The sequence below is a fragment of the Toxotes jaculatrix genome, chromosome 7, assembly GCF_017976425.1.
Source record: "Toxotes jaculatrix isolate fToxJac2 chromosome 7, fToxJac2.pri, whole genome shotgun sequence".
NCBI lineage: Eukaryota > Metazoa > Chordata > Actinopteri > Toxotidae > Toxotes > Toxotes jaculatrix.
Window position 1 is genome coordinate 29335374 of NC_054400.1, and position 21726 is coordinate 29357099.

General features: G+C 42.0%; 1 protein-coding gene across 1 annotated transcript; it reads left to right on the forward strand.

Annotated features, from left to right (window-relative positions):
• Positions 1 to 9904: 9904 nt before the first annotated feature.
• Positions 9905 to 21110, forward strand: ptar1 (protein prenyltransferase alpha subunit repeat containing 1). The gene is made up of 7 exons (XM_041042983.1): positions 9905 to 9997; positions 11440 to 11609; positions 12493 to 12559; positions 12956 to 13060; positions 14506 to 14758; positions 16846 to 17207; positions 17951 to 21110. Exons 1-7 carry the CDS (start codon positions 9912 to 9914, stop codon positions 18333 to 18335), a joined length of 1428 nt encoding a protein of 475 aa, XP_040898917.1. The 5' UTR covers positions 9905 to 9911; the 3' UTR covers positions 18336 to 21110.
• Positions 21111 to 21726: the final 616 nt, after the last annotated feature.

Here is a 21726-nt window from a genome sequence, read left to right on the forward strand (position 1 = left end):
TGCTTTCGCAACAGGATGGCAGCTGATAAACTTTCTGTGCTGTAGGCCAAATAGGAAGTTTTCTACAAAGGAAGTTGTACCAAAAGGCTGTACAGTTAAACAGAAATGTTGTAGAGGGCACGAAACACAATACTACATAATTTGAATGCCTGGAGGGCAGAAGACTACCTGCCTGGCCCTTTTGAGGCCACTTCTAACTGCATCACTAGAAACGGTCCTTCACTCTTTGGCTCCCTCTCCTGACAATAGGAGAATAACTTGTGAGGCCAGTCTCAGGAAGATCCTCAGCATCCCTTGATTAGTAGTCTTGAGCTGCACCTTTCCATCAGCAGCAAGGAAAGCTGAGGTGACCCATGCCATAAGCCACTTGTTACATGCTACTTAATTGTCCTTCAGGAGTACAATGTCCCCTGCTTTTCACCAGTTCTGTAAAGTTGAGGTGCTTTTGTCTCCAGTGCATCCAAAATCTGTTGACCTGAGGGCCTACATTTGTCTGGCTCCTGAGTAGAGCTGCATCTGTAAAGTTACCTGGGGGAGAGTCTACACCTACACCTTCTGAGTGAGCAGCATTGCAGGAGAGAGGACAAATGGCAAGTTAGGGTCTGTTGAGACTGGGACAAGAGGTCTGGCATTTATGATGGCTGAGACCTCTGCCATTATAAATGCCCAGTGTCCCATGGGAAAGAGTTTTCTCCGGCAGCAGCATGTAGTCAAGAATCCTTACGAACCATCCCAATCATCCTCTCCAAGGTAGGCTGAACTCCTAAGAGCAGCCTTGTTTCCTTAAATACCTTTGGACACTTGGGTCTGGTTTCACTATTTTTCAGTCCTAGCTCCTTCAAGACTCCAATAAAGTTTGCTCTGCTATCTGACGTGAGATGTTCTCAAGGTTCCTGAATGGCAAAAAAAAGCACCTAAGAGTGTTTTATACAGCTTGAGGCATATATGGATTCAGTTATTTCTATGTGCACAGCTCTAATGTTCATATAGCTGAATAAGTGAATAGGGCTGCCCTGTGCTTACTGAAGGCTTGACATCCTCTTGTACGTCTGGCCATAACTGTCCAATGGCCAAACACATCTGATCCCACATGTGCAGGGAGGATCCATTCTTTTGTCCCATATTTTTGCCATATAGCTTTTAGCAAGTGACACAGGCATGTCAGATGGAATTGACAAGCACCTATGCAACAATTGGGATGGTTAGTAAGCTTGTAAGAGTGGGCCATGTGGATCAAGAGAACCACTGCTCTGACCAGTTGTAGGTGGAGAATCAGTTAAAGTGAGGTTTCCAGTGTAAATCTGAGTGGCAAAGCCTGCCAAGTGTAGACATATTTCCCTGTCCATTTCCCTGTCCAACCAGCTCAAAGGACTTGCATACTTCTTGCATACTGACCTACAGGCAAAGTCTGCAGGGTTGTGTTTGATGGATATGTAGAACCACTTTCTGGTTTTGTTGACTGACCCAAGAACAACTTTGCTGTCAAAGTAGAACTTCATGGTTTCAGGTTTGAGATTTGTACCCAGATGTTTTGTGGTTTAAAGTGGACCTTGAGTGCAGACTGTTTTTGTTTTGTTTACTTTTTTTTTTTTTTTTTTACTGATTAATCTTTTGTTTCCATTGCTTGAAGGTGACCAATGCACTCATAAAAATATGATAGGAAAATATTACTGAGATTTCTTTGATATGTGGCAAACACAGTGCTACAGCGCTACAGGTGATCATGACTCACCACAAATACTACAAAATAAAGCAGTCTCAAAGCACTATGCAAATAAACAGAGGGATGAACTGTGTTCATGTGGGTTCACTCTCCACTACATCCCTGTATATTCTTCTATTTCCTGTTTCAAAATGAGAGTGATTTTTCCAAGGAATGAAACATCTATTGTGAAATATATGTGGGTCTTGCAGGATATGCCCAAAGCTCAAGACTCCACAGTTGCCTATTGTGGAAACATATTACACATCTGGACATGGTTATATTCAAAAACGGCACATCCCAATACGTAATTCTCTAGTCTGCTTCTACTTACTGAGCAAAATATTTGTTGTTTTCTTTCTACAATGATAATGATATAACAGAAAAAGTGAAATGAAGACACTTTTGATATCAGCAACATTTATACTTGTTTTTGTTTACATTCAAATCACCACATTTGCAACCTATATCTACTGTAGTGTACGTTATCACCCCTGTTGGTATCATTCTCAAAATTATGATTCAGTGGGGCCATACTGGCTTCACTGACCTGCCGCTATTTATTGTCTACAATTATCCATTTCTAACACATCACAATGTTTAATGTTCCACTCTGCTACAGATACATTTTGGATTAATATTCTATGCCAACTGGAATGTAAATGATTACCAATTATGACAGCTTTTTGCCTCTGTGCTCTGTTTCCTATCATAACTGTAATCTGCTGAGCACACAGTATCCACTAACTGTTCTGTAATCTGAATGCTGGCCCTCTAACATTGTCCACTTTTGTATCATGTTCTATATGCTGCATGTCCTTCTCCGCCTCTCCTCCATTCCCAACTGTCCTATCTTCCTCCTTTTCCTCCTTTCACCCAGCCCGACCATCAGCAGGAGGGTCCCCCATATGAGCTGGGTTCTGCTCAAGGTTTCTTCCTAAAAGGGAGTTTTTTTTCTTGTCACTGTTGCCTTAAGTGCTTGCTCTGGGGTCAGACTCTGGGTCTCTGTAAAGCGCTTTGAGACAATTTTGATTGTGGAAGGAGCTATATAAATAAAATTGAAGTCAACTGAAAATTTAACTGCACCTACCAGCAGGCCAAACGGTGCATATCACTGACAATGTCCTCCCCTGTAGTCCATGCCAAAAGGAACAAACAAATCTTTTCTACTGGTATTTTTGTGTGGTTAATACAATTCCGAGCTTACACTGGTATGCACTGCCTTCAGGAAATAACCATGTGCCCGCACTGTAATGGCCAATTCAGGGCTTCTGTGTCCACATGTCTTTCAGGGTCCACAAGGGTACATGTGGTGTAAAATTCATCTTCCCATTCATTCTGAACTACAGCCTGTACACTGGAGAATGCAGCAGAGACCTTTTGGAATCTTTGAGGCTCAATTTGTCCTACTAATCCACTGGATGAGAGAATCCAACATCCAAAGCAGGTGTTCCAGCATGTGCGTTTGTGTTTTTTCCATTTGAAAAATACATAGTCCTCCTATATAAGTTAAGCTTCAAGGGTGGTTTGTCTTTTTTCCACTGTAACATGGAGAAGTGTTGAATTAAACAGGAATTAGATCTTTGTGATGGTGAGGAGCAATGAATTGCAGTGCAAGTAAAAATACCGATATTTGGGAAATGTGTTATTAGATGTTGATTGGTTGTCTTCCTAATAAAAACCAGGAGCTGCACCTGAGATATGCAGCACTGTGTGCCCACTTCCCAGCTTCTGCATGTCAGAGTCTGCAATGGACTAAAACCTCTTCAGCCTCACAGACACTTTGATAGCTGTGTAATTCACGTTGTGCAAATATGTATCCAACAAACTTGATCATGAATTCTAGCCAAAACCAGAGGCACTAAATATGCCATGTTGGCTATATATATATATATATTTAAATAATGCCCAAGAAATATGGAATTTTCTATTTCATGAATCAATGCAGCGATTAATAAGTGGTCACACCATTACTGCAGCAAAACTGCAGGACTTGCTGGACTTTTCTATGAAAGCAGTATGAGGGGCAGGTTTTCTCACTTTCTTTCTGGACTGCAACAGCAAGGCCAACTTTATAAATGCTAATGTCCGTGACTGACTGACTTACTGATTGTGTGATGAAGTGCCGCATGACTAAGTGATGAAGTAACACCACTGGTCGGCCAGCAAGGTGTTAGAGTTATTCCATTAGCCATTGGAGGTTGGTAAGCTGGCACAGGAAACATATGACAGTCAGCAACAGGCTTGTTACGGGCAACAGAGCAACCCAAACAGCCTTCCAAATCTGCCAACACCAACAAAGGTTAGCACAGAAGGAACCATCGCTTCTTCCTCCTGTGCTGGATTAAGGGGAGGCTGGTAGCTCAGGTAGAGAAGAAAGGGGGATGTAGCTGTGGCAGGACTGTTGAGGGAGCAGTGGCCATACTCTGTGACAGCTGTGGGCTCCAAAGGGGATTGGTGGCGAGCTGTAAGAGCCACCTAGAGGTCCTGGTTGGCCTGCTTCTTCTGTCCATCCATCTGTGGGCGTAGTGGGAAGACAGACTAGTGGTGGTGCCCAAAGCCTGCCAGAAGGCCTTCCATACTTGAAAGAACTGTAGAACCAGGCCTGACACTATGTCCTGGGGAATGCTATGTTGCCAAAACACATGAAGCACTAGGAGATTTGCAGTATCTTTGGCTGAAGGTAGCTTTGGGAGAGGGATGAAATGCATTGCATTGGAAAAATGGTCAACAATAGTGAGGATACCAGTGTTATCTTCCGATGGGGGTAGGCCAGTCACAAAGCTGAAGGTTTATGGGGAAACCCTGGACTTAGCAGAATCAGTCACAAACTGACGAGACTTTCTTGACAAGGATATCCACTTCCCATGTTACTGTTGCCAACACCCAGGAGGGAGGGAGAATGGTCTCGTGCTCAGAAGAGGGTTCCTCTGGGGTGGACTGGTGCATCTGGTTTAATATTGTAGGAACCAGGGAGGCTAAAGTTGCACCTCCCCAGGAACAATGATGACTGGGCCTGGTGAGAGTTAAGCTATCTGGTGAAGTGGAGGTAGAAGAGGTTTTTGTGGTCAGTCCATACCACAAATGGTTGTTCAGCCTGCTCTCTAATGCCAGTGAATGACCAAGCCCTTTGCTCACCCTGAACGCTGTGTGGGTATGTTTGCATATGGAACTGCAGATACCAACAAAGCACCAAGGCCTGTAGTTTCACTGCAAACCATGTGAGTATGTGTGCACACAGCATTGCAGATACCAGCACAAGGACAGCACTGCACAGGGCCAGACCTTTTTCCCAACCTGCATGTGGAGGGGGTATGTGTGCAAACTATACTCCAGATGCCAGCACAGGGCCCAGAAGCTTTGTGCTCCTAGAAAGTCATGTGAGTATGTGTATACATGGTGTTGCTAGCACAAGGAGAAGGTCATTGCTCGCTCTGCACATCATGTGGTTATGTTTGCACATGGCATTCCAGATGCCAGTGAAGGGCCAAGCCCTTTGCTCACCATGAACGCCATATAGATATGTGTGCACAACAGTATTGCAGATGGATACGATGGCAGAGGCACAAGACCTTGCAGATTCCACTGAAGGACCAGTTCCTTTGCTCACCTTGCAGTGTGGGTGTGTGACAGATTATTGATACCGCAGGAAGAAAACAAAGTCGGAAATGTCCTATTATATGATAATATTGAAATATTCACAACAATAATGGTATTTATAGTCTTCGCATTTCCAGTGGCTATAAGATGAGAAGGTTCTTTAACACACCTGCACAGAGCAACAACTTAGGACCAAGCCTGTTGCTTGATCTTCAAACCTTATGTGAATATAATCACATGGCATTCCAGATGCCAGCAAAGGACTGGGCCCACTCCCCACACCATGAAAGCCATGTGAGTATGTGTGCACATAGCACTGCAGATGCCAGTGAAGGACCAGGCCCCTTGCTTGCCTGGCAAACAGTGTGGCTATGTGTACACATGGCATTGCAGATGCCAACAAAGGACAATGTTAGAAATACACTGTGCAAATAGGGCAGGTGTTGGTAGATGTATTTTTTTTATACTTCTTGATCAAACATATTAAATCAGTTCCATTCATATAGCCTACCTCATGGAGCAGTCTACCTTTGAAGACGTTTGAATCCGATAACTCCCCAAAAACCTCCAACTGGGCAAAAAACAGGAAGAAACTTAGGGTGGGTTCAAACCTGTGTTGTCTCGGTCAATGTGACATGATCATTTAAACCTTGTTGCTGTGTCCTGAAAAACTGTGCTTTAAACTGCACCTGTCGTTGAGTCTGAAGTCCAATAGAAATCATGTAAGCTCTTGTAGAGGTCATTGTTTCAGAGATTTAACTTGAACCTGTGGAAACATTGCAGATCACACCAGTAACAGACCAGTGACACAGATAAAATGATAACAGTGAAAATACCTCTGCCCCAGTGCATGCTGGGAAGCCTTCAAACTCCCAGTGTCTATATGACGATAAGGTTCTCTGACACACCTGCACAGAGCAGCTCAGACAGTTGGTTTGGTAGCAGGTTGGCTGCATTTCAGCTAAACTTGTGTTCATTTTGAAACACAACCAGGTCTAGTTTAGCAAATAGCTTAGCTTATAGTTTGAAGACCAACCCCTGCAACTTCTGGATTAGCTGGACTCATTTTCTTATTTCGCATATTGCATATTTTATTTTATTTTGTATTATTTTATTTTTATATTTATTTTATTTATCTTCTAACCCTTTTATTGCACCACTCACTACTGGACTGGTACCCATTTCATGTTTCATACTGCACTTTATTGCATATTTGTATATTTGTACATAATGTATATAGATTTGGTTTTTTTTTTTTTTGTTTTTTTTTACCACTAGAGAGACAACTGCCAGCAAAAAATGTCTTGTATGTGAATGCATACTTGGCAAATAAAGCTGATTCTGATTCTCATTCTGATAATCTTTCCATAATGTGAAAAAAATAACAAAAACCAAACATTTGCAATTCAAATAAAAACACCACACTAATTAAATGTGCCATCACAAACCATATCACCATCAAAAGTTAGTGGACTCTCAGTACAATGATATTGTGGTAATAGTCTGTAATATGGTTATTATTTTTACATATACATTATAATACATGAATATTCTTATCATTTTATTATTATTTAATTCTTAGAGCATCATTAACTGACTGACTTCTGCTAACAAGTGAGATGCGAGGTTTCTTAAACTGACATCTGATATTAAGCCCTGACAGTCATCAATGAATAAATTATTGTCTTGTATTTGTTTCATCTCTTCATGGCTATTGATTGATGTTTTGAATTTAATTTTAGAAGGATCCAGGTCCAGCAATGAAGTCTGGACATACAGAAGGCTGATGTGGTGGATGCCACCTGTGTATCATTTTAACAGTCTACCCAGTCATACAGCAAAACATCATTAAAACAGGTTGAGACAGAGTATAAGCTAATAGTTTGGTCTAGTAACTAATAAATTGGGATTGGCTGTAAAGAATGTTCAGTGTTTCTGTGACTTCTTGTACAAACAGTTGGAAACTGTTCATCTTGACAGCAGATTTTTGTTCCTTTGCTCTGGTCCCCTTTCCAGGTGAGATACAGTTAATCCCGAACAGGTCTACTGTGCTGCTCTCGCCTCACTGGGGTCTGCCCCTTGCACTTTGCTCCCCCCTGCTGTACACGCAAGAGATGTCAAGTACTGGAGGATGTCAAGCAACTTCCAGGTGCTGTAAAAAAGACATATAACCCGGGCCAAACGATCGCCTCTCCACCATGGAGACATAAACATAAAGGAGACAAACTCAAGCAGACTACTCACACAGAGGAAGAAAAAACGAGGAGACAATTCATACAAAGAGAGATACAGAGATAGAGAAAGGCGGGGCTGAGTGTCCTGGAGGAAAAATATCCAGATTCAAAACATACAAACATTTGTCCTGGCTTGTTCTGCAGGAAGTTGTGCTACAGGTCAGGGGTCACCAGAATTATTTTCTCGTATTGGCTGATCAGTGCTGTATTGCACACGGTAACCACTAGATGGAAGTACAAGCAGGCTCAACATATAAGCAGGACCCACTGAGATCAGTGCAGTAAAGCTTTCAGATGTTACAAGCAGACTGAGTGTTGTGTATTTCATACTTAACTCACACAAACTCAAATTAAAATTACAAAACATTAACTGGCCAGAATAGGAAATAGAGATTAATGGACAAGGGATGTTGATGGCCATGTATGTAATAAAACATCAGTGTTGTAGGTTGCTCCACTAATCATGTCCTTGATTAATTCAACATTTATGACATTTGAATTCAAACACTTTCACGTGAGCTGACTTTGGATTTAGATCATTTATAAGACTTTTCAGGGACCTGTGTGTATTCTGATGAAGACAATCTACATCATATTTGTACTGCTTTTCTTTGCTTACAACAGTAGAAGGAAGGTTGAATCAAAAGGTTTTTTAGTCTTTGAGCAGTTGACTCCCCCACATGAACATAACATGCTTTTTCCACATGCTCCCCATCTCTTCTGTGGAAGTGAAGTTGCAGGCTTTAGTGAGTTTCAGGTGGGGGAGTCAACAAGAGACTGTCAGGCTGCTCCATTTCTAAAACACAGTCCTTTCCAGATTGTCTTAAAATACTAGATCACATCAGGGAGTTGTCTGTCTCTGTGTTGCATGTACTGGGTTATTTCAATGTTATCTTCAGTGAGTCATTTCAGTACAGGATTTTTGGATCAGAAAACACTGCAAAGTAGGATTTATTTAGCAAAGTGTAGTGTAGAAGTGTAGGAGGAAAATTTAAGGAAGTTTGCATTATGTGGGACAAATAATGCATTAGATAAATCTGTAGATAAGATTTATGCTGCATTGCTTTTTTGGCAAGATTCTCTGATCCCTCTCCTCAGGGCCATAACTCTCCCAGTTCACCAGATATTGCAGATATAGCCCTGGCCTTGACAGTGAACATCCGGGAGCCGTCGGACCATGAACACAGGCTAACTGTCAATGAGCCGGGCGGGAGATGGGAGTTTGGAGGGAGGGCACAATGGGCTAGAAGAGACTGGAGTGTAGGATGTACTTTCATAGTACGGAGCAGCTTCAGTTTAACAGCTGATGAATTAATAATGCTCTCAGGTTTTAAAGGGGTAGTGTAATGAGGTGAGAGCTTCTTAGAGTCAATCTTTAGGGGAATATTTTTTGAAGAAAATCAAACTCTCTAACCTGGTTCATATACAGGTGCTGGGACTGAATGATTTGTTGGCTCCCACAGATCTCAACAGAGCAACAGCTTTCGACAGTGGCGAAAATGCATCTGGATTGATCGATGGGACTGCAATCTTTCCTTCCTGAGATGGAAATAAGGAGGAAGATGACCGAGAGAGGATTCAAAACTCATGGCCGAGCTGGTGAGGGGGTCGTGGGCCTACTCAATCTATGCCAAGTGAGAGCTCCAAGAAGGTGGGCGAGAGGCTGTCACGCACCATAGAACTGACTCCAGATGTTGGTTGGCTCTCTCAGCTTGGTCATTGGTTTGTGTGTCAAAACCAGAGGTTAGACTGACCATGGCCCCTGGGGCTTTATAAAACTCCTTCCACACCTGTGAAATGACCTGGAGACCCCGATCTGAGACTATGTTGGCAGGAATACCATGGAGATGGAATACATGATTCACCAGAAGATCAGCAGTTTCACTAGCAACTCCCAGTTATAGTTCCACTCTGCTGGTGCTATTTTACTGAAGAAGAAAGCACAAGGGTGAAACTGGAGGAGGATCCCCCAGCGGATGGCACCATTCTCCCTGTGGAAAATACAGGAGAGAGAGCCTTTATACACTGCTCAGTCAGGAAGTTGTCCACCGGTGATGGCTAGGGAAAGTCCAAATATACACGAAATAATCTACTACACTCCTAGCCCCATGTCGCAAAATCAACAGTCATTTCTTGGCATTGCCCAGATGATTGGGGTGGTCGCACACAGCTTTTAAAGCGAAAACAAAGTCATCGCAGAAACAGGTGCTTATCGCTCGACTAGCGCGGACTGCTTCTGATTGGAAGCAGACGAACATAAGGAGTCAGTAACATAGCGGTAGGTGGCGATAATGCTCAGTCTGGTTGCAATTTACCATTGAAACAAAGAAGACGAAGAAGAAATTGTTCATGTGACGTCACTTAGTGCTCTAAAGATGGCGGAGTTGGAGGAGGAGGTGGACGTCTTGGTCCAGAGAGTTGTCAAAGACATTACGAATGCCTTCAAGAGAAATCCAAACATGTAAGTATAGCTGAAACCAGACAGACTGGGACGGTGGCCGGGACGGCGTCCAGTGGAGCCTATCCCCAACCCTGCCAAGCCAAACAAGCTTTGATCCAGCTATTCAACTGTGTGGGCTTGGACTATCACTTGGAATCAAAACGGTCCAGAGAAAGTTGACAGTTCAGTCAGATAGCTGCGCTGGTTGTTTATTCTGTTAAAAATGTTAGATAACGGCTTTCTGCGAAACACCCCAGAGGAAACAGCTAAATAACAAAATGTATCAAACGCTGTGTTATTGTAGTTAGCTCGGTAACCTTTTGACGTGGTAAGGCGGTTGTCAAAACTGTGCCACATCCTGCACGGCCCAGTGTGGTCAGCTCATTAACGGTGAGATTAAGTCACTTAGTAATCGGTTCGCTTGTTATATCGGTTTAATTGAGATGTTGTTAGCTGCTATGCTGTTCTGTCACGAGCCTGCCTCCGCTTCAGCACACCAGCGTCAGGCTGTCAGGACAGCGGGACTGATCTGCTCTCTCACAAGCTAACGATACTTATTAGTGTTTCAACCGTTTCTAATGCGAATAACAAATGAAGCAGAAATATAACGTGAGGGGTGAGTTGTGGAGACCAGGGCCAGAGACACCAGAACAGGACCAGGTCGGGGTGGCTTAAGACACCCATGCAATGCAATGAGTGACGGTGAGTTGTCCAGTAACAACTGTGAGGGAAACACGGTGAAATCTTTTCGTATTGTTCAAAAACATTGGTCCTAAAGCGGGCATTTATTAGCGCTTTGATGAACAAAAACGCTAAACCAAAATTCTGACACTAATGTGAAATGAAGGATTTTAAAAATGTGAAGTGCTAGGACCCAATCATTATGGCTTAAAGTAGAAATACCCCTTTGACTTTGTCCTGTATGTATTTTGGCAGACATCCTATTTTTAGTGTTTTTTTTTTTTTGTTTTTTTTTTTAAATTAAGGAAAAACATTGTCTTTCATTGGCTGTACTTTTGCAGCAGATGGATGATGCAATTTGCTTGTCTCTGCTTATTTATGTTATTTCTTTTTATTTACATCATAATACTAAGATTCACTTGATAAGCCTCCAAATTCACATCATACAGTCTGACACAGATTCATTTTACCCATCTCACACAGTCACATCATATCGTATGAGCCTTCACACTGTGAAAGGACCTTAGAAAAAATACAGTCTTTGTCAAAAAAGAAAAAAAGTACAAACAAAAAAGCATTCAAGCAGACCAAGCTGGGCTGGGACAGTTTCAGCTTCTGAGCAAAAGCTCTTTCATAAATTGTTAGGATATTGCTAAGACTGTGACTTTATACCGCAAAGGAAACCACATTATGTGTTGTCAGAACAATTCTTCAAAGTTCACGTACAACAGGCAAGAGGTAAAACCACCCCATAACCCTCATTTTCTCTGTTTTTCCCTCAGTGATGAGATTGGTGTGATCCCGTGTCCAGAGGCCCGCTACAACCGCAGTCCCATCGTGTTAGTTGAGAACAAGCTGGGTGTCGAGAGCTGGTGTGTCAAGTTCCTGCTGCCATATGTCCACAACAAGCTGCTGCTCTACCGTCAGCGCAAACACTGGCTGGACAGGGAAGGTAACTGAACTCACTCACCAGCAACCTCGACAAAAATTCATCCCTGGAGGTTACAGTCAGATGAATAAATGTGTTGTTTTACTCAGAGATATTATATTTATTGTGACATGTATGTCTTGGTCTGATTCTACACCACTACAGATCTGTAACCTCACAGATGAAGCATGAGTAATATGCAGGATATATCAAAGCAGGGATAAGACGTGACTATCTGCTTACATGTTCCTCCATTCCATCATTACCTGTTTGTACAAGCTTTTACTGGAATTTTATGAGTTTCCTTCAACTAATGCACAGAATGTGCTTGTTATATACAGAAGCCTTGACAATGAAATTGATTTGAACTTTCTTTTATCATAGCTCTCAACTACATAATATGCAGTTGAGAGCTATGATAAAAGACGGAACAGAAAGACACACATAATGTGTCCTTCTTTTTATTCTTTTCTTTCTTCTTTTTTTTATGGCGGGTCTCAGGCCAGCAAGTCTTTCATCTGCCAAGATGAAACCTAGTTTTATTTTAGTTTTTGTATTGATGTGATACAGATTTTAGATTTTTGAGTAGCCAGTGAAGAAAGTGTCCTGGTGACATTGCTTATCAAAGCCTGTTACTCTGACACTTCTGGCTGATCTCTACTCTTTAATGAGATTAATTAAACACTGACAGACCGGACTGGCTAACTGGGTGGGGACTGATTACTGTGTCAGTGCTCTGAATTGGGTCCTGAGATTAGTCAGTGTCAGTGATTCAAATCACTATCCAAGAACCTGCCAATTTGAACTTTAAGGTATTTCTACAGACCTGGTCTGATGTTGTGAGATCCACCCCACCTCAATGTAGAAAATTAAAGAAGCTAACAGTGTGTGTTTGTGTGTCCCTCAGCTTTAGTGGATATCACCTGCACTTTGCTGCTGCTTAACCCAGACTTCACCACTGCATGGAATGTCAGGTATGGACAGACCAGCCCGCTACAGCACAACTGCAGAAATATTTGTTCTTATGAGCTGTTCTTTAGCTATCACACAAAAGGAGACAGAACACTGAAAGCTGATGTGCCATCAAGGAGGAGGGGGGGTCGTCCAAACAGTGTTGTGTTGTGCTTCAAAAAAAGTTGAATCTGGTTCAACTTTTGCTGCGAAATATGATGTCATCTGGCGAGGTGCTGCATTGGAAGTGCGCACTCTTAGTGGATTACTTTGTAAGCCTGTATTTCTTCTGTCTGCCTGGAGTTTGTGGCGCAGAAAGATAAAACAGTTGCCACCATGATAACTGTAACCTGTGCTGTTTAAAGCAGGGTTTATGTTGGTGCTAATGCGGCCTAATGTGTGGCTGATTGTTGTTTCAGGAAGGAGCTGCTGCAGAGCGGAGTTCTTAACCCAGAGAAGGACCTTTATCTGGGGAAGTTAGCCCTCACCAAATTCCCCAAGAGCCCGGAGACGTGGATACACCGGTAAGACTTACCTGCACAGCACCTTGTTCTGGCTTAGGTTACATGATTCAGCTTCCAATTGATGCAGCTCAGGAAGTAGAGCAGGTTGCCCACCAATCAAAAGGTTGGTGGTTCAGTCCACAGCTCCCCCAGTGTGAAGTGTCACAGGTTACTGAACTCCAAATTTCCGCCGATGTGTGTTAGTAAAAGCAATGTATGCATAGAAAAGGCGCAGTTTGAATTGGTGAATGTGACTTGTAGTGTAAAGAGCTGTGAGTAGTCGATAAGGCTAGAAAAGCGCTATATAAATGCAGTCCATTTAATGGATGTAAAGAGTCATGCAGAGGTAGAGGAGGAGTCCAAGAAGCTGTCTACAAACTTTTCTGAGTGGTTGATGGTTATTAATTTCTGCTTTGAAATGGAACCACGATGAGCCTGTCAGCAGATTAAGTTTTGTTTCCTATGTTTTTTTTTTGACGTTTTCACCTTTGTTTGTTGGGTGTACATCTTTGCATATGAAAGTTGTGAGAGACTTATGTTTTTAGGCAACAGGAGAATTGGATGGGAATATCAACGCAAATGCCTTCACAGTGTTTTTGCAGATCTGGGTGGTGTCTTGTTAAATGGTCTCTGGAGATTTGTGGCATTTCCACAGTATTACTCGCCATCTTCATAGTTTTTATATATGAAATGCATCCAGTCGTCTACCTTTAGACTTGCCGGTGCCTTTAGTGGAGCAGCTTCTGCCATGTTTTTTTTTCCCATGGGGCTAGAGACACATGAGACAGGATTAAAGCCTCACGCAGCCACAGGAAAACGCATAGGCTGTAAAAGGCATATATTAAAAGAGTCTCTGGATTTGGGTCAGCATTTTGGCCCTTGGAGACTTAGGTTTCATTGTAGCTATTACACAATTAACATTGATTATCCACAGCTGAAATAATCTGCTGTCAGTGGCGTCAGTTAAGCTAACTAGTGACAGTGGTGATCAGTGCTGACTGTGAATGAGAAGCCTGCTAAGGTTTTATGCATGTTTTCCACATCAGTTTCTGCTAATAAAAGACAATGCGGGCAGATAACTTGGTGCTCTGCTTCAGCTTATATGATAGTTAGCATCACTTCCTGATGTCAAATAAAAAATTATAAAATTAAAATTACATTTTTGACTTTATTTGACTTTCAGATACCAGTATGAATAGTCTTTTTGTTCATCCATTATGTCTATTTAACGCAGTGAGGCGCAGTTACACACACCAAAAAGATCAGCATTTGCCCACTCCTTTCATCAGCCTCAGCTGTATTTTATAGGACTGTGAGGGCTACAGATTGAAGCCCACTTCACAGATTGCAGTGGCAGGAGTGACAGATGGAGGGGCAATGTGATTGTCTTTTAAACAGTGGTTTAGCAGTAACTGCACACCAGGTTAATGGAGTTATCTAACTCAGCCGTTGATGTCTCCCTGCAGACGCTGGGTGCTGCAGCAGCTCTTGCATCAGTTCTCTGCTGTGGGCCAGAGCAGGAAGCAGCAGCAGCAGCAGCAGGGTGAGACAGAGCAGGCTGATGGAGAGAGGAGCCAGCAGCTCAGTGACCATCTGGCCAGGACACTTCACCAAGAGATGAAGGTGTGCTCTGATGCTGCCTGCCGCTATCCCAGCAACTACAACGCCTGGTCCCACCGCATCTGGGTGCTGCAGCACATGGCCAAGGGCAATGTCAAGGTAGGGTGGGAAAGAGCTTTTATTTATTTATTTATTTATTTATTTATTTATTTATTGAGGACTAAAGGAATTTATTATCACGTTCATTAAAAAGCCACATACATCTTCACACAAAAAAACTGCTCTCCAATCTGGATGTACCAATTATCCACAAACTGAAAAGCAAGTGTTCTAATGTACAGTTTGAATCATAAAGAGCTGCCTGATGCCTGAACCTCTCAGCTGCATCAACACCAACACCCGTCATCATTCTAGAGCACTGAGAGCTTAAAAGATCTTTAATGCCGTGGTCAGCTTTGTGCAAGAGGGGCAGTAGTCACTGCCTTGTCTGCCCCTGGAAATGGAACATAATTACAGGGTTGCAGTGTTTCCTCTAGGTGTGACGGTGGTCTGTGGGAGTGAGGTGGGATTTTAACATTGCACATGTTATCCAGTTAGAATGCAGGTGTGTAATTCCCTCTCCATACCGCAATAATAATAATATCCCCAAATGCCTGTTTTGGTTGATTGATCTACAATTACGTTCCCATTTCATGTGACTTAATGACTCAAAATCAGTGTATGATCATAGTACTACACTGGCTGGTTGAGATACACCTATTTTTATTACTTTTTAACACTCCTGATCATCAATTTTTGATATATATGATCAGTTTTTTTCAATACCCTCTAGGTCATGTGACATGATTAAAAACCAGTACAGGATCACACTGATACGTCTCTTTATTGCCTTTCAGTAACCCACATTTTATTTTGAAAACCGGAAGTTGGTCCACGCTGTAGCATCCGAGCGCTGACTTTCTCAACCGCGTCCGTCTATTTACCGTAAAGTCTGTAACACAGGAGCTTGAAATGTTGGAGCGGCTGGCTTGACTTCGCAAAAAGGAGAGACGGCTAGCTTGACCGCAGTCTCATTCCTTCTGTTCTGAAAAAGCAAAAGACGCGCGCTGTACAAGAAGAGCTGCCCCCATTTCCTGCACTGACCTGTGAAACTACACCGCCCCTTAATGCCCGGAGGGAGTATCGATAAGGATATCGGTATGAAACTGTTTTAAAATGTAAAACGCAAAAATCCTATGCTCTCCGCCTAGCAGGTTGACCAAACCCATTTCATCTTAGGTCCGAAAAGCCTTCAGACCTTGATGATTGATGCTGATGCTTGCCTTTGTGCATGATACAAAAATGCAACTGTTGGGCACTGAAAGAGATGTTTAGCTCATTTGTTCTGTTCAAAGCTACTTGTAGCTCTAAGTGAAGTGCGTGGATTAGTTTTTCTGCATCTTTTTGAGGCCTGACTTTTGCTTTCAAATCCTGACCAAAGATAGCTCAGAGATTCCTGTGGTGGTACTGGAGGCCAGAGCAATGCCATCTAGAGTAACTATATCATTAGATAATGTGTTTGGGGCCATGTACAATAACGTCAGTTTTGTCTGAATGTGACAGCAGAAAATTGCAGGTCATCCAGGTGTTTGTGTCCTTTAGGCACGTTTGAAGGTCAGCTAACTAATTGTTTTCGTCTGGCTTAAATATAAATAAATATAATTAAGTATCATCTGCATAACAATGAAAGTTTATGGAGTGTTTCCTTATAATGTTGCCTAAAGGAGGCATACATGAAGTGAATACAATTGGTCCAGGCACAGAACCTTGTGGAACTTGTGCAACCCTGCAATGAGCATTGCTTTTGTTAACTACAATCCTATTTATTAATCAAACCATTTCATCCCATTCAAATTCTGTACTTCAGAGGTAAAACTTGCAGCTTGCCACCAAAATTGAGGTACACTACTAAAAATTTTAGCTATTAAAGTTTACAGCTTGTATGACGTTTTGTCCACGTGCAAATGGAAAAAAAATGGGATCTTGAATTGCTGAGTGTTAAATTTTCTTTAGTTATATATCAGTCGTAGAATCTGTCTGCATGTTTTGTGCAAGGATTACTCAAGGCAGTGTATTAAGTGGGACATTTAGATTAAGATCACCTGATGACTGAATTGACAACATGACAATCTAATCTCCCAAATGCCTGTAGTATTAGTCTTCTGTCCTTCACACACACTCGTGCTCAGTGCTATGTTTCTGGACAGGTTTTCCATGATGAGCTGTCCTCCATGCGCCTATGGGTGTCCATGCATGTGTCTGACCACAGTGGCTTCCACTACCGTCAGTTCCTGCTCAAGGAACTGATCACTGAGCTCTCCCAGACTCCAGCTTCTACCACCACCACCACCTGTTCTCCCCAGCACCAGTCCAGCACAGTCCCCACCATCAGTCCCCACCTTCACAGCCAGACCCAAGCTAACGGGGAGCTGTCAGGAGCAGAGGCAGCAGATGAGGAGGAGAAGCAGCTAGGCTTCATCACAGTCCTTCAGCTCTTCGACCAGGAGATGGAGTTGTGTACAGACCTGATCCAGTCCTTTCCTGGACACGAGACACTCTGGAGTCACAGGTGAGGCCGCAGAGGTGAAACATAACACAAAGCATTTAGTTTTAGACTCCCTGTTGAAAAAGTGCAGCCTAGAGCCAGTTATGTCTTCCTGTTAATATTTAACATTCATATTTCAGTAAAAATAATCAAATCTGAGGGAAAACATACATGTGTTCTATTGAGTTGCTGGCTCATAGGCAGCTAAAAAAAGGAGAAAGCTGCACACTGCATTTCAGCAAATGAAAATCACCATTTGAAGAAACTACCTTTAGTAAAGCAGTTTTCCAGAAGAATGAGTCTGGTCAGATCTAAGGGCCAAACCAACAGATAGGTCTCACACTTTAGTTGACCCTTTGGAAGTCAACTGAAGTGCATTTGCATTTAAGATCCAATCACTCAGGCCACGTTTGGACATGGTCTGGGCCATATATGGCCACATTTTTTGAGGACTGTGAAAGCAAATGTGTTCTGGGCCACACGGAAGGACTAACTACTAATTGACATTCTGTCTGTGAGCAGGTGTACTTTCTCATTCATTAACAAATACAAGTTGTACAAATCGTGTAAGCTGGTTTTTTGTCCAACATCAGAAATTTTTGAAAAGCTTGTAGAGATACATCACAAGAGCATCAAACAACTTGGTGGTTTGTTTTACCTGGAACACACCAAGGAAGAGTCCCATGTTCGCAGTTCACACCATCTGGTTGAAAAACCTTTCCATTTGAATAATAAGATGCTGGATATATGTCTCTACCCCTTTCCAGGCGGCATGTCTTTTACTTGTGGTACCACTGGAGGCGGGAACACCAGCACCACTGCAGGAGCAATGGAAGCAATGAGTCAGTGCACCCTGACGACAGTGACCCGGACCTTCCAGAGGTCAGCGCTCAAAGCTGTGCAGGCCGGGGTGAGAGCGTGAATGAACAGACGGGTGCTAGTGAATCCATGGAAGTTGACAGGGCGGCCTTGCCAGACCCGCGTGACAGCAAGCGACTGAAAAGAGGTGTACTGCTGCCCGCACCTCTCGCCCTGCCCTCTGAGCACAGCTTTGTAAGTGGTATCCTGGACAGGTGCCCTAACCCTGAGCAGAGACACTTCGCCCTGGCATACAAGAAGTGGTTAGACACTGTCATTGGTCACCAGCCTTGAGAGAGAAAGAGAACAGTTAACCCCATCCTTTCTTAACATTGAGGTTGCCTTTAGGCAAAGATTTAGGATCAGCTTACCCTCTGTAGTGCTGACAGTAACTCATAGTACTTCAAATACAGTGATGACTTTAGCAAGCAGTCACAGGGTAGCCTAGGTACTGTCCTGTCCTCCTGAAAGTGAGTGGAGAGGATGGGGATGAGTTGTTCTTCCTCGGAAACATGGATTCTCTTGAGCTTCATCTGAGCCAGTATTCCTTCAGAATGGAAATCTGCACACATGGAGTCTATTGAGTCGCTTATGTGCCTGTTGGTAGATTCTGCTCTTATTTCAGGTGTCTCGATGCCTCAGGACAAATTCCCGCTGCTTGTTTTATTGCCAGCTTGGCATTCATCCACATTACTTCATTTCAGAAACTCAGTGAAGCTGCCACAGGAGGAGGAACAATGTCTTACACTCAGTCCGACTCACTACAAATCACGGCTGTTGGACGCGGTTGTATGGAATGTCAAAACAGCCAATATTATATAACTGAGAAATTATGAAAATAATAAATACAATATGATAAATGTAACCCAATAAATTGTTCCATAGTTTAATAAATAATTAAAACTCAATTGGTTATAATGAAGGTTTACTTCATCATAATTGTAACATGGTAACAGTTTTATTGGAATCAATTCTCATTTTAAAACTGCCCTATTTTCAGAAGTCTGGAAGCTGGGGGTTGGGGGATGAGGGCAATGTAACAACTCTTTCACAAAACGTAATTAGTTGAGTTTTAATCATTTACACTCATAATAAGTCCTATATTTATTTCATAAAGTTTATTTTTAATTATGATTAATATTTTTGTTGATCCAGTACTGATACTTTTGGATTTCTGGAAGAGCATGGAATGATTCTCATTAAATGTTTTCCTGTTGAAATCAGAAGACATTCACTCCTCTTCAGACGTGTGTGTTGAAGCTCAGCCCTCACTTGTTGCAGTGGTAGGTTTTAAGCACAGCCAGACTCCTTTCTTTGAGGTTCCTCAGATTTCCATTCTGAAGGCAGGAACATTTATTTATCATTGTTTTCCCTCTGTCTTTTCTTCTGTTGATCCTTGATTGCTGCTCCTGGGTCATTTCTGCCCTCTAATCTTACTGGTGAATAGAGTCAGTAAGTCCTAACTATGTAGCTATGTGCTAAGTTACAGTAGCTTGCAACAGAAAGCCAAAAAGCTTAAAAAAATAAATAAATATAGGTGTTTTCAACATGGAAAGTTAGTCACAGCTAACTTTTGAAAGTCTTAACGTTCTGCCTACCTGAAGCACTAAAGAAATAAGCAGAGACGTGTTAGCTTGACCAGTTCAGTAGTACTGATGTTTGATTTTGAAGGACAGAGTGCTAGGGAAGGGAGTTCCCCCCAACATTCACTGGTGCTACATGCTACCGTTACTACAACTACTTCATCTGTTACAGGTGTGTGGTGTGCAACAGGTGAAAACTAAAACAGCACTTTGGACTCTTTGATGATAATAGTCATTGTTTTGTGGGGTATCATGGCTAAACAACAATATTACAACTATTTTTTGGAAATCTTGTTATTTTGCACCAGGCTTGTTAACAGTAGGCCAAGCTGCTTTATGTCACTACTTTATTATAAATAGAAGTAACATCAGAAAGGTCAAAATCTTCATTGTGTCTTTGTGTTGGTTAAGGAATAATTTGTAGCACTCCTTTAAAAGTTGTAACATGCTGTATCTGCATAGTTCATCCCTTCAGTAATGTTGAAGGTGAAGATGATAGCTCTTCCCTCTACATACTGTCATCAATATTGAGGTGGATAAATGCTATTCATAAGTCTGGATTTATCCAATCTGAAGTCACCTGTGTTCCAAATAGTTGCCTTGAAAATATAATATTGTCTTTAGTTAAGGCTTCAGTTTGAACAAGATCCATCTTTGTGTGTGTGTGTGTGTGTGTGTGTGTGTGTGTGTGTGTGTGTGTGTTTTTTTTTCTTAGGGTTGTTGTTACAAGTTGTTAAGCTCTGTCATTGACAATATCTGCACTGAAGAACATGATATTGTTGTTTCTTCAGTGTAACTGGTCGCATTAGTATTCTATATTATATCATATTATATTATACATACACTATGTGGTCACATGAATCCCAGTGGCATCCCTGCGGGCCCTTGATGCAGTTTTGACCCATCACATCTGTGTATAGAGTTGATTCAATGGCCTACATTAGCTTGTTCTTAAAGAGAAAATGGCAGGTTGGCCTCGGTGTGCACAGATTTGTGACCCAAACTAGCCTAGCTTCCCATTACATGGTCACCATGTGCTTCCATGTTAATCCTTACCATGTTTCTTCTATAAGATACGTTATCACCTCAAATCACTGTGTATGTGATCATAGATAATCTTGAAACTTGTACATTTGAGCCATGAATTCTTTAGTTTTGTTAATCATGAATGGGTGCATATCGTAACAGTGTGGATGGGGTATTTTAACATCCCTGCAAACCTAGAACACAAACTCTGAATACAAATCTATCTATGCAGAATTTTTCTTTTTTTTAACGGTTCAACAAGCTTTTAAAAAGGATAATGTAGCTTGTTTTTTTCCAATTTATTCTTCAGTTGACTTCAGTGGAGGATGTGTCCTTAACGAATAATCCCAAGCATCTCATTAATTCCCTATTTATTAAAAAGTGTTTTATTTTCACTTTCAGTGTTTTGTCATCTGCTTACCAAGAAAATAAAGCTCATCTGGAATAAAGTTTTTTTTTTTTCACATTCTGTTTGTTTTGAGTTTACATATTGTGAGTGTGTGTGCCTGCTTGGATCACTTGATGAATTGCTCCACTAATGCCCTGGGCAAATTCCTTTTTTATTTTTTTGTAATGAAAAGAAGTAAATCCACCCCCTGGAGTAAACAGAAGTTAAATGGTTAGAGGAAAGACGTTAGTCTTTCTTCAAAATATTAATGCATCTTATGTTGGTTTTTATTTCATGAAGTTAAAATATACAAAACCGGGTGGGAGTTTATGATAATAAGAGGCACTTGAGTCTTTCTGACCTTGACTGGTGAATTTTCAACCTCTCTTTAAGTTGGGAGATATCTTAGACTGTCCTTCACACAGTATGTTGAAGATCTACCTACAGATTTTCAGCGATGTTCAGGTCAGGGTACTGAGAGGACCATTTCAAAAGCTTCAGCTTGTGTTTCTTGGAGCAGTTAATGGTGGGCTTTGAGGGCTGCTTTGGATCATTGTCCTGCTGCAGAAACCAGCCTCTTTTCATTTTCACTTGCCTGACCGGCAGCAGGACATGCACCACCACTCCTCTGTCAGCTAAGCCTTCCTGCAGCTCCTATGCAGTCATATGGATGTTCAGCTTTGCCTTT